This window comes from Bos mutus, chromosome 24 (genome assembly GCF_027580195.1).
Source record: "Bos mutus isolate GX-2022 chromosome 24, NWIPB_WYAK_1.1, whole genome shotgun sequence".
Taxonomy (NCBI): Eukaryota; Metazoa; Chordata; class Mammalia; order Artiodactyla; family Bovidae; genus Bos; species Bos mutus.
In genome coordinates, this window is record NC_091640.1 from 41,578,836 (window position 1) to 41,595,342 (window position 16,507).

The window sequence follows — 16,507 nt, forward strand, 5'->3', positions numbered from 1 at the left end:
GCGCTGTACTAGTTTGCCTTTCCATCTAACCCTTGGCTGTATATATAAGAGTTCTGGTTCCCCTACATCTTCACCAATACTTGGTCTTCCTTACTGTTTAATATTAGCCGTTCTCATGGATATATAATGGTATTTCATTATTATGTTCCTGATGACCATTGAGGTTGGACATCTTTTTCTGTATATTCATTGGACTGTTTAAATCTTTTGTTCTTTTAAGGTTGGATTATCCTAATTGATCTGTTATTTATTTATATATTCTGGATATAAGTATTTTATAACGACATAGTTTGCAGGTATTTTCTCCCTGCATGTCTTGCTCTTCATTTGCTTAACAGTGTCATTTAAAGTGCAAGAGTATCCTCTGTGAAGTCCCACTTAATCCATATATTTTCTTTTGTAATAAATTTCTGCTTTTCATAGCCTATTTAAGAAATATTGGCTAACCCAAGGTCACTAAAATATCCTCCTGTGTTTTCTGCTAGATGTTACAGATGAATGGATGCTTTTTCTGCATCTGTTGAAATGGTTATTTCTCTTAGGCTGTTAATACAGTGAATTACCTAGATCGATTGCCAAACATTAAGGTGACCTCAAATTCCTTGTGTAAATCCCACGAAGTCATGATGTATTATCTTTTTTTATATAGTTGGATTTTTTTTTTTTTTTACTAATTTACCAATTTTTACAAGTTTACTAAAATTTGGTTGACAGTTTTGTTATATGATTATAAAGTATATTGCTCTGGAATTTTCTTGTAAAAGACTGATTTTGCTATCAGAGTACTGATGGACTCATAAAATATATTCTCTTTCCTTTCCAGGAGAGTTTTATAGGATTTTGTAGAGTTTACCATTGATGCTAGGAGTTTTTTTTTCTAAATATGAAATTGAGTCATTTAAAAAGTATTGACCTATTGAGATTGTCTTATTCATTGAGCTTTGGTAGTGTGTGCCTTTCAAGGAATTTGTCTATTTCATTTAATTTGAATTTATTAGTATTAAGTTTGTGATGTTCCCCTATTGTCCTTTACTTATTGATATTTTTAGTATCTGTAGTAATGCTCCCCTTTTCATTGATTATTTTGATTATATAGGTTTTCTCTCTTTTATTTCAAATCAGTTCAGTTGCTCAGTTGTGTCCAACTCTTTGCGATCCAATGGACTACAGCACGCCAGGCTTCCCTGTCCACCAGCTCCCAGAGCTTACTCAAACTCATGTCCATCAAGTTGGTGATGCCATCCAACCATCTCATCCTCTATTGTCCCCTTCTCCTGCCTTCAATCTTTCCTAGCATCAGGATCTTTTGCAATGAGTCAGTTCTTCGCATCAGGTGGCCAGTATTGGAGTTTCAGCTTCAGCATCATTCCTTCCAATGAATGTTCAGGACTGACTTCCTTTAGGATGGACTGATTGGATCTCTTTGCTGTCCAGGGTACTCTCAAGAGTCTTCTCAAACACCACAGTTTCAAAAGCATCAATTCTTCGGCGCTCAGCTTTCTTTATAGTCCAACTGTCACATCCGTACATGACTACTGGAAAAACCATAGCTTTGACTAGATGGACTTTTGTTAGCAAAGTAATGTCTCTGCTTTTTAATATGCTGTCTAGGTTGGTCATAATTTTTCTTCCAAGGAGCAAGCATCTTTTACTTTCATGACTGCAGTCACCATCTGCAGTGATTTTGGAGCACAAAAAGATCATCTGTCACTGAGTCCATTGTTTCCCCATCTATTTGCCACGAAGTGATTGGACCAGATGCCATGATCTTAGTTTTCTGAATGTTGGGTTTTAAGCCAGTTTTTTCACTCTCCTCTTTCACTTTCATCAAGAGGCTCTTTAGTTCTTCACTTTCTGCCATAAAAATGGTGTCATCTGCATATCTGAGGTTATGGATATTTCTCCCAGCAATCTTGATTGCAGCTTGTGCTTCATCCATTCCAGCATTTCTCATGATGTACTCTGCCTATAAGTTAAATAAATGGAGTGACAATATACAGCCTTGACATACGCGTTTCCCAATTTGGAACCAGTCTGTTGTTCCTTGTCGAGTTCTAAATGCCTCTTGACGTGCATACAGATTTCTCAGGAGACAGGTCAGGTGGTCTGGTATTCCCATCTCTAAGAATTTTCCACAGTTTGTTGTGATCCACACAGTCAAAGGCTTTGGTGTAGTCAATAAAGCAGAAGCAGATGTTTTTCTGGAACTCTCGTGCTTTTCGATGATCCAGCAGATTTTGGCAATTTGATCTCTAGTTCCTCTGCCTTTTCTAAATCCAGCTTGAACATCCGGAAGTTCGCAGTTCACATATTGTTGAAGCCTGGCTTGGAGAATTTTGAGCTTTACTTTGCTAGTGTGTGAAATGAGTGCAGTTGTTCAGTAGTTTGAACATTCTTTGGCATTGCCTTTCTTTGGGATTGGAATGAAAACTGACCTTTTCCAGTCCTGTGGCCACTGCTGAGTTTTCCAAATTTGCTGGCATATTGAGTGCAGCACTTTAATAGCGTCACCTTTTAGGGTTTGAAATAGCTCAACGGGAATTCCATCACCTCCACTAGTTTTGTTCGCAGTGATGCTTCCTAAGTCCCACTTGACTTCACATTCCAGGATGTCAGGCTCTAGGTTGGTGATCACACCATCGTGATTATCTGGGTTGTGAAGATCTTTTTTGTATAGTTCTTCTGTGTGTTCTTGCCACCTCTTCTTAATATCTTCTGCTTCTGTTAGGTCCATACCATTTCTGTCCTTTTATTGCGCCCATCTTTGCATGAAATGTTCCCTTGGTATCTAATTTTCTTGCAGAAATTTTTCTATAAAATTTTCTTGAAGAATTTTCTATAAATGTCAATTAAATCCAGTCCACATTGATGGCATTTTTTCAGTCCTTTTCTATCTTTGTTGATATTCTGTCTTACTTAGTAGTGAGCCTCTAACTATAACTATCAATTTGGTTATTTCTTCTGTCAGTTTCATTGATTTTTATTTCTTGCACTTTGAAGGTCTGTTGCTATTTAGATATATGTTCCGTGAACTGGTCCTTTTATTGGTATGTAATATGTAATGTCCCTCTTTGCTTTGAGATCTGTTTTGTCTGATATTAATATAGTTACTCCAGCTTTCCTTTGAGTATGCTTGCATGGCATGTCTTTTTCCATTCTTTTACTTTTAATCTACTCATACCATTATATTTGAAGTGAATTTATTTGTAATACATAGTTTGATCATTGTTTCCCTCTTCTCTGACAATCTGTGTCTTTTAATTGGTGTTTTTCGTGTTTGCATTTTATATAATTATTGCTATGTTTCAATTAGGTCTATCATTTTATTACTGTTTTGTGTGTTCCTCTGTTTTTCATTCCTCAGTATTTCTGTTTCTGCCTTCTGTTGGGTTATTTGTACATCTTTAAAGATTCAAGTTTTACTTACCCAATGTGATTTTGATCACCTCTTTGTGCATCAATCATTCTAATGATTACATTATATATCTGAGGCCCAGAACCTAATTACATATCAAATACTTGACTGACTAATATTTTCAAAATCCAGTTGTCAGTTTTCTTGCTGCTGAGATTTTCCAAATGCAGTTATTGAATAATAATAGCTTTTTCCAACAGTCTATTAATATAATATTTTTGCCAAGTTTAATTTTAATTAAAAAAATATTCATGACATTTCTTCATTCACCAGTGACTTGTTTCACTTGATCTACAAAAGAGATACTGCTTTATCTTCATAGTCTCGCCTGGGTTAGTGCATATTGATACTATGCAGCTCAGTTTTGCTTTTGAGTCAGAATTTTTCTGTTTAGGTATGACTTGTAACTCTTAACTCTGTAAGCTTTGCATAGAGCTGGCTTTGAGGACAGTGCTATGTTTAAATGACTCTGTTTATGTAGTAACAGTAGAAACAGTTAAATGACCCCAAGGGAAACTTTACCTCTTTGGTATAGTGTCAATATTTTCCCTTTATTTCTTGAAGTTTGCTTCCTGCTCTATAAAATGAAAGATTTGAACTATTTAAACTCTGGAAGTTTAATGTGTTGCAGTATACTCTAATTTGGCTACATTCAGGTTAATTTAAACTAGTTTTGATAATTTACCAATTAACTCAGTTCAGTTAAGGATATTTTGGTTATGTTTCTATTGAAACCACAAATTTTAAAGTACCAGTTTGAAGAATATAGATTTTTACTAATTTTCTATTCCGAATGTCTGGATTTCAGTAATTTGTATAGATCCTAGAATGTATCATACTTAGATCCAAACCCCCTTATAGGAAATTTACAGCATGAAGTGGTTAAAATTAGGGTTGTCAGTTGTTAGGCTAGTTGCTGTGGCCCAAGTTCTGCTCCCATTGGCCGACAGCCTCAGTGTAGCCGGAGGCTGTGCAGGAGAGCTTTCTGTGGTCAAGAACAGATAACGGTGCCAACAATACAGATGTACTATGTAGTGTGGGAGCAATTTTTAATTAATTTAACTTTCAACAACCCTATGTGGCTAACAGACAGCAACACAGGTCTAGCCTCATGGCTACCTGTTTTGTATTGTAAAACCCACATTTTGGAATTTTTTCTGGATCTCTCAAGCAACAGCTTCCAAGAGGCTCTTTGATCTATTAAATCAGTTTGTAGAGCAGGAGACAGAAGACTAAACAAGTTGGAAAGAAAACAATACATAAAGTAACAATTACAGTATGATAAGGATTAAATCAATGTATAGGCTATAGAGTGACTGAATACCTGGAGGTGTCTGGGAGTTCAGTGAATGAAAAGAAACCACTCTGGGGATTTTTTTTTTTGAGCTTTTATATTGAGTTTATTCTTCATTTAACTTTATTTTTATTTTATTTTTTTTTTTTTGGCTTAATTTTATTTTATTTTTTTTTTTTTGAAAATTTATGCCTTTATTTCAGTTGTTGTGTTGGCAATATCAATCTTAAAATAATGATGAAAAGTTAACTCTTTCCAAATATGGGTATTTTGGGTTATGGTGAAATAGCAGTAGCTTTAAAACAGTATAGTAGCTAGATCCTACCTATCTTTTCCTGGAATGCCCACTTCAACACCAAGCTGTCAGATACATTCCTGAACTTTTGAAGACATTATAATGATGGTAATGTCAGGCCAGGATAAAGAAAAACAGAAATGATCAGAAGACTGAGGGAAAAAGACATGAGATGGAAAAAAAAAAAAAAAATAGTTCGTATTGTCGACACCATCCAGTCTAGCAATTTTTACAGATGCTTTCTGTTTGCTCGAGACAGTTTATTGCTTATGTTATTTCTTCTGTTCCTTTTTTTTTTTAAATTTTTCAGCACTTTATTTATTTATTTTTTATTTGATAAATTTAACGCCTTTTATTGCCATACCTCATTTTACTGTGCTTTGCTTTAGTGAACTTTATAGATACATGTTTTTTTTTTTTTTTTTCCTTGTTAATTTTCTGTTTAGTTGATCTATCCATAAGTGTGAGTGGGGTATTAAAGTCTCCCACTATTATTGTGTTATTGTTAATTTCTCCTTTCATACTTGTTAGAATTTGTCTTACATACTGCGGTGCTCCCATGTTGGGTGGATATATATTATATAATTGTTATATCTTCTTCTTGGATTGATCCTTTGATCATTATGTAGTGACCTTCTTTGTCTCTTTTCACAGCCTTTGTTTTAAAGTCTAATTTATCTGATACGAGTATTGTGACTCCTGCTTTCTTTTGGTCCCAATTTGCATGGAAAATCTTTTTCCAGCCCTTCACTTTCAGTCTGTATGTGTCCTCTGTTTTGAGGTGGGTCTCTTGTAGACAACATATGTAGGGGTCTTGTTTTTGTATCCATTCAGCCAGTCTTTGTCTTTTGGTTGGGGCATTCAACCCATTTACGTTTAAGGTAATTACTAATAAGTATGATCCCGTTGCCATTTACTTTATTGTTTGGGGTTCGAATTTATACACCATTTTTGTGTTTCCTGTCTAGAGAATATCCTTTAGTATTTGTTGGAGAGCTGGTTTGGTGGTGCAGAATTCTCTCAGCTTTTGCTTGTCTGAGAAGCTTTTGATTTCTCCTTCATACTTGAATGAGATCCTTGCTGGGTACAATAATCTGGGCTGTAGGTTATTTTCTTTCATCATTTTAAGTATGTCTTGCCATTCCCTCCTGGCTTGAAGAGTTTCTATTGAAAGATCAGCTGTTATCCTTATGGGAATTCCCTTGTGTGTTATTTATTTGTTTTTCCCTTGCTGCTTTTAATATTTGTTCTTTGTGTTTGATCTTTGTTAATTTGATTAATATGTGTCTTGGGGTGTTTCGCCTTGGGTTTATCCTGTTTGGGACTCTCTGGGTTTCTTGGACTTGGGTGATTATTTCCTTCCCCATTTTAGGAAGTTTTCAACTATTATCTCCTCAAGTATTTTCTCATGGTCTTTCTTTTTGTCTTCTTCTTCTGGAACCCTATGATTGAATGTTGTAGCGTTTAATATTGTCCTGGAGGTCTCTGAGATTGTCCTCATTTCTTTTAATTCGCTTTTTCTTTTATCCTCTCTGATTCATTTATTTCTACCATTCTATCTTCTAATTCACTAATCCTATCTTCTGCCTCTGTTATTCTACTATTTATTTGCCTCCAGAGTGTTTTTAATTTCATTTATTGCATTATTCATTATATATTGACTCTTTTTTTATTTCTTCTAGGTCCTTGTTAAACCTTTCTTGCATCTTCTCAATCCTTGTCTCCAGGCTATTTATCTGTGATTCCATTTTAATTTCAAGATTTTGGATCAATTTCACTATCATTATTTGGAATTCTTTATCAGGTAGATTCCCTATCTCTTCCTCTTTTGTTTGGTTTGGTGGGCATTTATCCTGTTCCTTTATCTGCTGGGTATTCCTCTGTCTCTTCATCTTGTTTAAATTGCTGAGTTTGGGAGTCCTTTCTGTATTCTGGCAGTTTGTGGAGTTCTCTTTATTGTGGCGTTTCCTCGCTGTGTGTAGGTATGTAGAGGTGGCTTGTCAAGGTTTCCTGGTTAGGGAAGCTTGTGTCGGTGTTCTGGTGGGTGGAGCTGTATTTCTTCTCTTTGTTCAGTCGCGCTGTGGGGAGGGAGGGAGGGATGCTGCAAACAAATGACACTGACGTGCGCTCGCAGTGCCTCAGCCACACTGGGTCTGCCCCCGCTCACGGCGCGTGTAGCCTCCCTGCCCACACTGCTCAGGTTCTAGGTTGTTCCGCCGGGAACAATCCGAGGCTGGGCCTGGGTTGCATGCACCTCCCAGGTCCAAGCCGCTCAGGTTCAGGCACTCAGGTAGTCCTCAGAGGCGCAGACTCAGTTGGGGCTGCGTTTTGTGCTCTTCCCAGGTCCGAGCAGCTCAGGTGATGAGGTGTTTGGCGAGCACCAATGCTGCGACTTATCGCCTCCCCGCCACTTGGTTATCTGGGTGTAAAACCGGCGCACCTTCTCAGGCAGATGTTGACCGTCCAGACCCCCAATAAGTTTTAGTTAGCAAAGAAGCCAGTTTTATAGATAATGTCTCTCTGGGGCTGCGGTTGCCCCCTTCTGGCTCTGGCTGCCTGTCACCGGAGGGGGAAGGTTTGCAGCCGGCTACCTCTGTTTAGTCCTTTGTTCCGTCGCTGGCTGGCGGTGTCTTAGGTTAGGGCTGGCTTTTCGCATGGTAGATATCCCACAGTCTGGTTTGCTAGCCCAAATTATTTCGCTCAGATAGTGCTCAGGGTATTCAGGCCAGATTCTTACTCTCAGCGATGCAGCCCGCGCCCGCGCTCTCCCTGCCCAGCCCCTACTTGCTAATGGCGGATGCAGGCGTCTGCGCTGCTTCTCCGCTGGAGGAGTTACGTAGGGCTCGCAATCTGCGAGTTTTAATTGTTTATTTATTTTTTTCTCCCTGTTATGTTGTCCTCTGTGCTTCCAAAGCTCGCACGGATTGGCAGTGAGAAGGTTTCCTGGTGTTTGAAACCTCTCTCTTTTAAGACTCCCTTCCCGGGACGGAGCTCCGTCCCTCCCTCTTTTGTCTCTTGTATTGTCTTTAATATTTTTTCCTACCTCCTTTCGAGGAGTTGGGTTGCTTTTCTGGGTGCCTGATGTCCTCTGCCGGCATTCAGAAGTTGTTTTGTGGAATTTACTCGACGTTTAAATGCTCTTTTGATGAATTTGTGGGGGAGAATGTGTTTTCCCCGTCCTACTCCTCCGCCATCTTGGCGCCTTCCCCCTCACTCTGGGGATTTTAAGTAGTGAGGACTTTATTGAAAATAGCATTAGATGTTGTAAAATTACTCATCATACCTAGAAATAATTAGAAATAATTTCCAGACCAATGCAGAACTACCAGAGAATCTGTTATGAGCTACAACTGCTGGAGCCATGCTGGGCAGGGTGACAGACACTTAACTTCCACTTCGACATGGCTGGTTACCCCAAAAACTAAGGTTAGATACTAGTCTAGAGAAGATGGAAAGTGATATAATAGTAGTTTTCTTCTTTTCAGTGGCAAGCTGAATGGACTTAAATAGGAGATCTGTGATTAAAAGCTTAGATCATTAAATGAAAGCTTACTTTAGGCTAAGATAACCTACCTAAGAAATGACCTTATAGAGACATCGAGGAAACCAAATTGCACTAATTGTGGTGCATAAACTTTAAGTAGGTTTTATTGCATACCTTTACAAATAACCCTTATATATCCATTCTTTACAGATCCAGGATGAGAAGACTGACAGAAGAAGAAGCTAGCTGAACAGCTATAAGATGCCCAAATCTGGGTTCACAAAACCAGTTCAGAGTGAAAATTCTGACAGTGACAGCAATATGGTAGAAAAACCATATGGAAGAAAGGTATATGATTATGCTAAAGATTTTGTCGACTCTTTGGAAATTGTGAAATAAAACCTCCTGATTTAGTACTTTTATATACTTTTTTAAAAACTTCTCTAGTTGTAGGTTTTATTTATTTAATTTTGGGCATACCTAGAAGCTTGCCAGATCTTAGTTGCCCTTCCAGGGGTTGAACCTGGCCCTCTGCAGTGAAGTAGTTAGATGTCCTAAACACTGAATTAAGGTGCCAGGGAATTCCCATGATTTAGTATTTTTAATATTAATAATTATCCATCAAATAAAAAGTAGTATGGAAGGCAAATCCTGGGGGTGAGATTGTTTTTCATTCCCTAAGGTAACAAAATTACTAAGATTGCACAGTTAACTTGAGAAATAATCATGGGGTGGGGGATCCAAGACTTCACAGTCATTTTTTATTTCTTCCCCCTGACTCCTGGTAGCAGAACACATAAATACAGTAGCTATTCAGTTTTCCATGTCTGTAACTTTGGATAAATCTTATGTAATTTTTCCAACTTCAGTGTAATAGAGGACAGTGGTACTTTCTAGAATTGTTGTGACAGTGAAATGACTAAACTGTTGTATCTAATACAATGCTTGTTACACAGTAACAAGTACTCAATAAATGTTAACTGTTTTTGTTCTTCGTTATTAGTCCTTGCCAGTGATTCTGCCCTTTTACAACTATCCTTCACCATTCCTATTTAATTTAGGCCCTCTAAACCTCTAAACCTTTATGATTATACAGTGGAAGTGAGAAATAGATTTAAGGGACTAGATCTGATAGAGTGCCTGATGAACTATGGATGGAGGTTCATGACATTGTACAGGAGACAGGGATCAAGACCATCCCCATGGGAAAGAAATGCAAAAAAGCAAAATGCCTGTCTAGGGAGCCCTTACAAATAGCTGTGAAAAGAAGAGAAGTGAAAAGCAAAAGAGAAAAGGAAAGATAGAAGCATCTGAATGCAGAGTTCCAAAGAATAGCAAGAAGAGATAAGAAAACCTTCCTCAGCGATCAATGCAAAGAAATAGAGGAAAACAACAGAATGGGAAAGACTAGAGATCTCCTCAAGAAAATTAGAGATCAAGGGAACATTTCATGCAAAGATGGGCTCGATAAAGGACAGAAATGGTAGGAACCTAACCGAAGCAGAAGATATTAAGAAGAGATGGCAAGAATACACAGAAGGACTGTACAAAAAAGATCTTCACGACCCAGATAATCATGATGGTGTGATCACCAACCTAGAGCCAGACATCCTGGAATGTGAAGTCAAGTGGGCCTTAGAAAGCATCACTACGAACAAAGCTAGTGGAGGTGATGGAATTCCAGTTGAGCTATTTTAAATCCTGGAAGATGATGCTGTAAAAGTGCTGCACTCAGTATGCCAGCAAATTTGGAAAACTCAGCAGTGGCCACAGGACTGGAAAAGGTCAGTTTTCATTCCAATCCCAAAGAGGCAATGCCAAAGAATGCTCAAACTACCGCACAGTTGCACTCATCTCACATGCTAGTAAAGTAATGCTCAAAATTCTCCAAGCCAGGCTTCAGCAATACATGAACCGTGAACTTCCAGATGTTCAAGCTGGTTTTAGAAAAGGCAGAGGAATCAGAGATCAAATTGCTGTAACATCCTCTGGATCATGGAAAAGGCAAGAGAGTTCCAGAAAAACATCTATTTCTGCTTTATTGACTATGCCAAAGCCTTTGACTGTGTGGATCACAATAAACTGTGGACAATTCTGAAAGAGATGGGAATACCAGCCCACCTGACCTGCCTCTTGAGAAGCCTGTATGCAGGTCAGGAAGCAACAGTTAGAACTGGACATGGAACGACAGACTGGTTCCAAATAGGAAAAGGAGTATGTCAAGGCTGTATATTGTCACCCTGCTTATTTAACTTCTATGAAGAATACATCATGAGAAATGCTGGACTGGAAGAAACACAAGCTGGCATCAAGATTGCCGGGAGAAATATCAATAACCTCAGATATGCAGATGACACCACCCTTGTGGCAGAAAGTGAAGAGGAACTCAAAAGCCTCTTGATGAAAGTGAAAGTGGAGAGTGAAAAAGTTGGCTTAAAGCTCAACATTCAGAAAACGAAGATCATGGCATCTGGTCCCATCACTTCATGGGAAATAGATGGGGAAACAGTGGAAATAGTGTCAAACTTTATTTTTCTGGGCTCCAAAATCACTGCAGACGGTTACTGCAGCCATGAAATTAAAAGACGCTCACTCCTTGGAAGGAAAGTTATGACCAACCTAGATAGCATATTCAAAAGCAGAGACATTACTTTGCCAACAAAGGTCCATCTAGTAAAGGCTATGGTTTTTCCTGTGGTCATGTATGGATGTGAGAGTTGGACTGTGAAGAAAGCTGAGGGCTGAAGAATTGATGCTTTTGAACTGTGGTGTTGGAGAAGACTCTTGAGAGTCCCTTGGACTGCAGGGAGATCCAACCAGTCCATTCTAAAGGAGATCAGTCCTGGGTGTTCTTTGGAAGGAATGATGCTAAAGCTGAAACTGCAGTACTTTGGCCACCTCATGCGAAGAGTTGACTCATTGGAAAAGACTCTGATGCTGGGAGGGATTGGGGGCAGGAGGAGACGGGGATGACAGAGGATGAGATGGCTGGATGACATCACCGACTCAATGGACGTGAGTTTGAGTGAACTCTGGGAGTTGGTGATGGACAGGGAGGCCTGGCGTGCTGCAGTTCATGGGGTGGCAAAGAATTGGACACGACTGAGCGACTGAACTTAACTGAAACCTTTAAACTGACTTCTGCAGTTGTCTGGTAATTGGTCTCACTGTCCCTAGTCTCTCCTTCATCTAGTTTTATACATTACCTTTCAAGTGTTTTTTTTTTTTTTTTAATTTTATTTTCTTTCTTTTAAGTTCTTTTCTTCCCCTCAGCCATTTTATTGTTGAAGAACATCTGAAATATTTCCAGTTTTTGGCTAAAATGAATAAAGATTCTCTAAACATATGTGTATACGTCTTTTTTTAAACAGGTTTTTTGAGGTATAATTAAATGCCATAAAATTTACCCATATCATGTGCAATTCAATGATTTTTAGTAAGTTTATAAAATTGTGCAACTATCATCATAATGCAATTTAGACCATTTCCATCACTTAAAAGATCCTTATGCTCATTTGCAGTGTGTCCCTGTTTCCACCCCAAACCCCAAGCAACCTCAAATCTGCTTTCAAAATCAAACATGTAAGATTTCAACTTTGTTCTTCTAAAAAATTCTTTTGGCTATTTAGGTCCTTTGCAGTTCCTTGTGAATTTTGGGATTAGCTTATCAGCTTCCACAAAAAAAAAACCCTGACATTTTTATAGGTATTGTATTGAAACTGTAGATTATAGACTGCAGTAGTACTGTCATCTTAACAATATGTCTTCCAATCCATCGCCACAGAATATCTCTCCATTTATTTAGATTTCCAGTTTCCCTGACTAATGCTTTGTAGTTTTCAATGTACAGATCTTGTAATTGTATTATTAAATTATTAATATTTCATTCTTTCAGATGCTACTGTAGATAATTTCATTTTGGATTTTTTTATTGTTTAGTATATAGAAATGCAGAATATTTTTGTATGCTGATCTTGTATCCTTTGACCTTACTGAGCTCATATATTGAATTGATTCTAAAAGTTTGTGAATTCCTTAGGATTTTCTGCATTTGGGATTATGTCATCTGCTTACAGAAATAATTTAACTTCTTTCCCAATATGAATGCTTTTATTTCCTTTCTTGCTTGATTGCACTCGCATTCTCTGGTTTTGATTGTAGTGTTTAACCCACTCATATTTAATTAATTATTGATAAGGTTGGATTTATAGTTGACACTTTGCTCTCTGTTCTTATGTTTCAGATCTTTTTCTTCTCCCCTCTCTGCCTCTTTAAAATACATATTTTTCAGTGCACTATTTAAATTTCTGTGTTTGTGACCATGTTTCTTAAATTATATTTTTAAGTGTTGATCTAGGGATTATAATGTGTATGCCAATTACATGTTATTATTGCATTAAATGCAGTAAAATAAAGCAACTTTGCTCCAGTATAGCTGTATTACCTTCCCTTCGCTTGTGTTATCTGTGTAATATAGATTATATCTACATTTGTTATTAGCCCAACAACAGAATGTTATAATTATTATTTTATACAGTTTTGTTTTTTAAAGAAGAGAATTAAAGAGAACTGTATATATTTATATAGTTCTTTGTTTTTACCAGAAATTTACCAGTTCTGGCACTCTTAATATCTTCTTATGAATTCAGGGGACTGGTGTCATTTCCTTACCATCTATAAGAATTTTCCTTAGGATTTACTGTAAGACAGGTTCTCAACTGTGATTTCTCTGTCTTTGTTGACCTAGGAACATCTTGATTCTGCCATTCTTAAAAAATGAGTATTTTGCGATACAATTCACATACCATACAATTTACTCATTTAAAATGTAGAATTCAGTTGCGCAATCATTACCTTTATCAATTTTAGTATATTTTCACCTGAAAAAAAAACCCTGTGTACCTATTAGCAGTAACTCCCCATTCTGCCCCCAAATCCCACAGCCCTAGATAGTGTGAATAAGCCTACATTGAGTCTCTATAGACTTTCCTATTCTGGATATTTCACCTAAGTAGAGTTACACAGTTTGTGGTCATTCATGACTGTTTGCCTTTATTTTATTGGATATAGAATTCTTACTTGACTTTTTTCCCTTTTAGTATTAATAGATTGTCATCCTTCTTTCTTGCTTCAAGTGTTTCTAATGAGAAGTCAGTTGTTTGGTGAATTTTTTTCATTGCTGTTCTTTTTTTTTTCTTTAAATAATTTGACTGTAATGTGTTTAGGATCCCTTTGTGATTATTCTACCTGGAATTTGTTGAGTTTCTGGGATCTGTAGATTAATATTTCATGAATTGGTGTGTTAAATTTACTGATTTTTTTTTTTTTTTTTTTTTTGCCATCTCACATCTGTTATTGAAGATACCTAGTATATTTTCAGTCACTCTACTTTTCAAATCCATTATTTCCATTTGGCTTTCTTTGTAATTTTCCTTTGTTCCAAATCTCTGTTTGATAAGTTGTGGTACTTTGATTCTTTAAACAATGTTTTCTTTCATTTGGATAGTTACTTTACAGTCTTTGCCAAAGCTAGTATCTTGACCCACTCAGAGAAGTTTCTGTTGAATACTTTTTCCTTGCTTTCCCATCTGTCTTCATTTTTGTTGAAAACTAAACAGTTTGGGTCATATATTACAACTCTGGTTTCTCTTTATTTTCCACCTGAAAGTTACAACTGTTGCTAGTTTTTTGTTTGCTTTTAGTAAGATGTCAGGTGTTTTGGATATTTGTTACTTTGTCACAACCACTGGGTTCTAGTTTGGGAGGGGGGTGTTTGGTCTTGTTTTTTGGGGGTTGCCCTTATACTTAACATGGGTTAGTCAGCAGCCATTGATTCAGACACTTTGCTGAAACACCAGGAGCCAGTAAGGCTCCTTCCACTGGTAGATTTGCATGTGTGTTGGGGAGTGTGTTCAGTGTTCAGGCATTTTCAGATCTACCCTAGCATTTGCTTTCCATTGGGCTCAGCCAGGTCTTCCTTCATGCGTGCAGGCTTCTTGTCGACTCAGGGTGTTGTGGAGAGCTTGGACCCTCACACATCTCCACCACATGCACACATAGTCTTGGTGTCATTGGGGGTATGTGCAGAGGTTAGTCATTCTCTGATCTTCCCCACTTGCTTTCCCAGCTACCCTGTCAGCCAGGGGTGAATGGCTGTCTTATCTAGTGCTCCCCTGGCTCTTTGATTTCTTCAATCTCCCTGTTAAATTTCTGGCGTGTCTATCGGCTGCTGCTCCCCAACAGTGGGACCACACAGCCTTAGCTAATAGAACTGTGTTTTTTGTTCCCTGCTTCCATTTGTTTCCTACCCTGTTGGCTTTTTTAACAACGACGTGACTGAGGGGTGAGGTTTGACTCTCTGGCAGCAGAGATGCCGGTTTTCACTGCCAGCTCCACCCTGGAACCTTGTCATGCAAACTAAGCATTGGCCGGGAATGAGAACAGCCCCAGGCGATCTTCTTATCCATAGTTCAGCAGTTCTTACTGAAAATGCTTCTCAATTTGTTTTTGTTCAGTTTCTGGAGCCTTTTTTTTTTTTTTTTTTTTACAATTTTGTCTAGGCTTGTAGTTGTTTCTTACAGAGATGAGTTGCCAGTATCTTCACTCTACTATAGACAGAAGTTTTCTCAAATGTATTTTAATGTGCCAAATCTCAAGGAGAATGAGTTCACTGATTTACTTATTTTATCCAGCAAACCTCATGTGGGATGCTTGTTTGTGTTGCGTGCCTCTCTTGTGAACCTTTGAAACAAAACAAGTGGTTAATGTTTGGTCTAAATCTTTATGAAGACTCTTAAGTAACTGCCTTGTCTCTGTTTCTGAAATGTTTTGCTCTCAGGACCCCTTAATATTTTTCGGCATAACTGAGGAGGCTGAAGGGCTTTTTTATAAATGAGTATGTCTATTGACATTTATATAATCAGAAATGAAAACTGAGAAGAAATTTATGTGTATAATAATTGGTCTAAAAACTGTTACCTATTAATAATGTATTTTTATGAAACTGTATATTCCAAGACAGTATCAAGGAGGAGTGTCATTAGTTTTGCAAAATATCTTTAATGTGTGGCTTAACAGAAAGATATTGAAATTATTTGCTTTTGCAGTCCGTGAGTTCAGCTATCTCTTGTCACATAGTCTCAAGAGTCAAATACACACTTTTTAGAGAATGGGAGACAAAGATACACTGACATCTTATGTGTTATTGTGAGCTTATTTCTGACCTTGCAGGTCCCCTGAAATAATCTAAGGGACCACACTTTGTGAACTTGTGTACCATTGTAGGAAGCACACTAATGAAAGTGTTCAAGTGTACAGTGATGGGACAAAGGAGAAAAGCAGTCAGTTTATGGGCATTCAGGGGGTCTCACAGTGGAAAAGATATGTAATCTGGATTCTCATGGATAAGTACATATGTGACCAGCAGGAAAATGAGAGTAAATAGTAGTCTTAAGCAGGAGATGTAAAAAAGACAAGAGTCTGTTAAAGTAGTGCACACAAAGTTAGTATGTAGCCTATGAAGGATGGAGGATAGGTAATAAGTTTTAGACAGGGACCAGTTCATTATGGCCTTGTGTTCCTTGCTAAAGATCTTGACATTTATCCTGTAGCCAGTGAGCCAAAGGGAAGGGCCATAGCAGAAATCAGTAGTAGTAGTTAAAAATCCAAGGAGGAGGCAGTATGGGCATTGACTTTGAGGACAGAGAAAATTGGCAGGTCTGAAAGACACTGAATTATGAGATTTACCTGTGTATGTAGAAAAGTGGTCTGGGTCCACGCTGAGGTTGATTGGACTGTTCCCTGAGAGGGCACTCAGGAAAAGCAAGAGGTTGTTTCAGGAAGCATATTTGGTTTGTACTGTTGAATGAAGTCGGAACATCCAATAGAAGTATCAGTAGACAAAACGAGACTAGAGTTGAGAACAGCTAAAAGAAAATTAAAAGTATGAGAATTTGTGGAAAAGTGACCTATAGGTATGATAATGTCACCCAGAGAGAGTGGGGCAGGAGTGAAGGATAG

At 37.8% G+C, this 16,507-nt stretch overlaps 1 protein-coding gene across 4 annotated transcripts in view; it reads left to right on the forward strand.

Annotated features, from left to right (window-relative positions):
• ANKRD12 (ankyrin repeat domain 12) overlaps window positions 1-16,507 on the forward strand; it is a 102,487-nt gene that overhangs the window by 29,222 nt on the left and 56,758 nt on the right. For 3 of the 4 annotated variants that reach the window (XM_070362008.1, XM_070362010.1, XM_070362009.1), the window contains exon 2: window positions 8,699-8,836. The exons of the other annotated variant lie outside the window; for it this stretch is intronic. In XM_070362008.1, coding sequence (XP_070218109.1) covers window positions 8,750-8,836 — 87 coding nt within the window. In that variant the 5' untranslated portion in view covers window positions 8,699-8,749. The remainder of the gene's footprint in view (window positions 1-8,698; window positions 8,837-16,507) is intronic. 4 annotated transcript variants of the gene reach the window in all.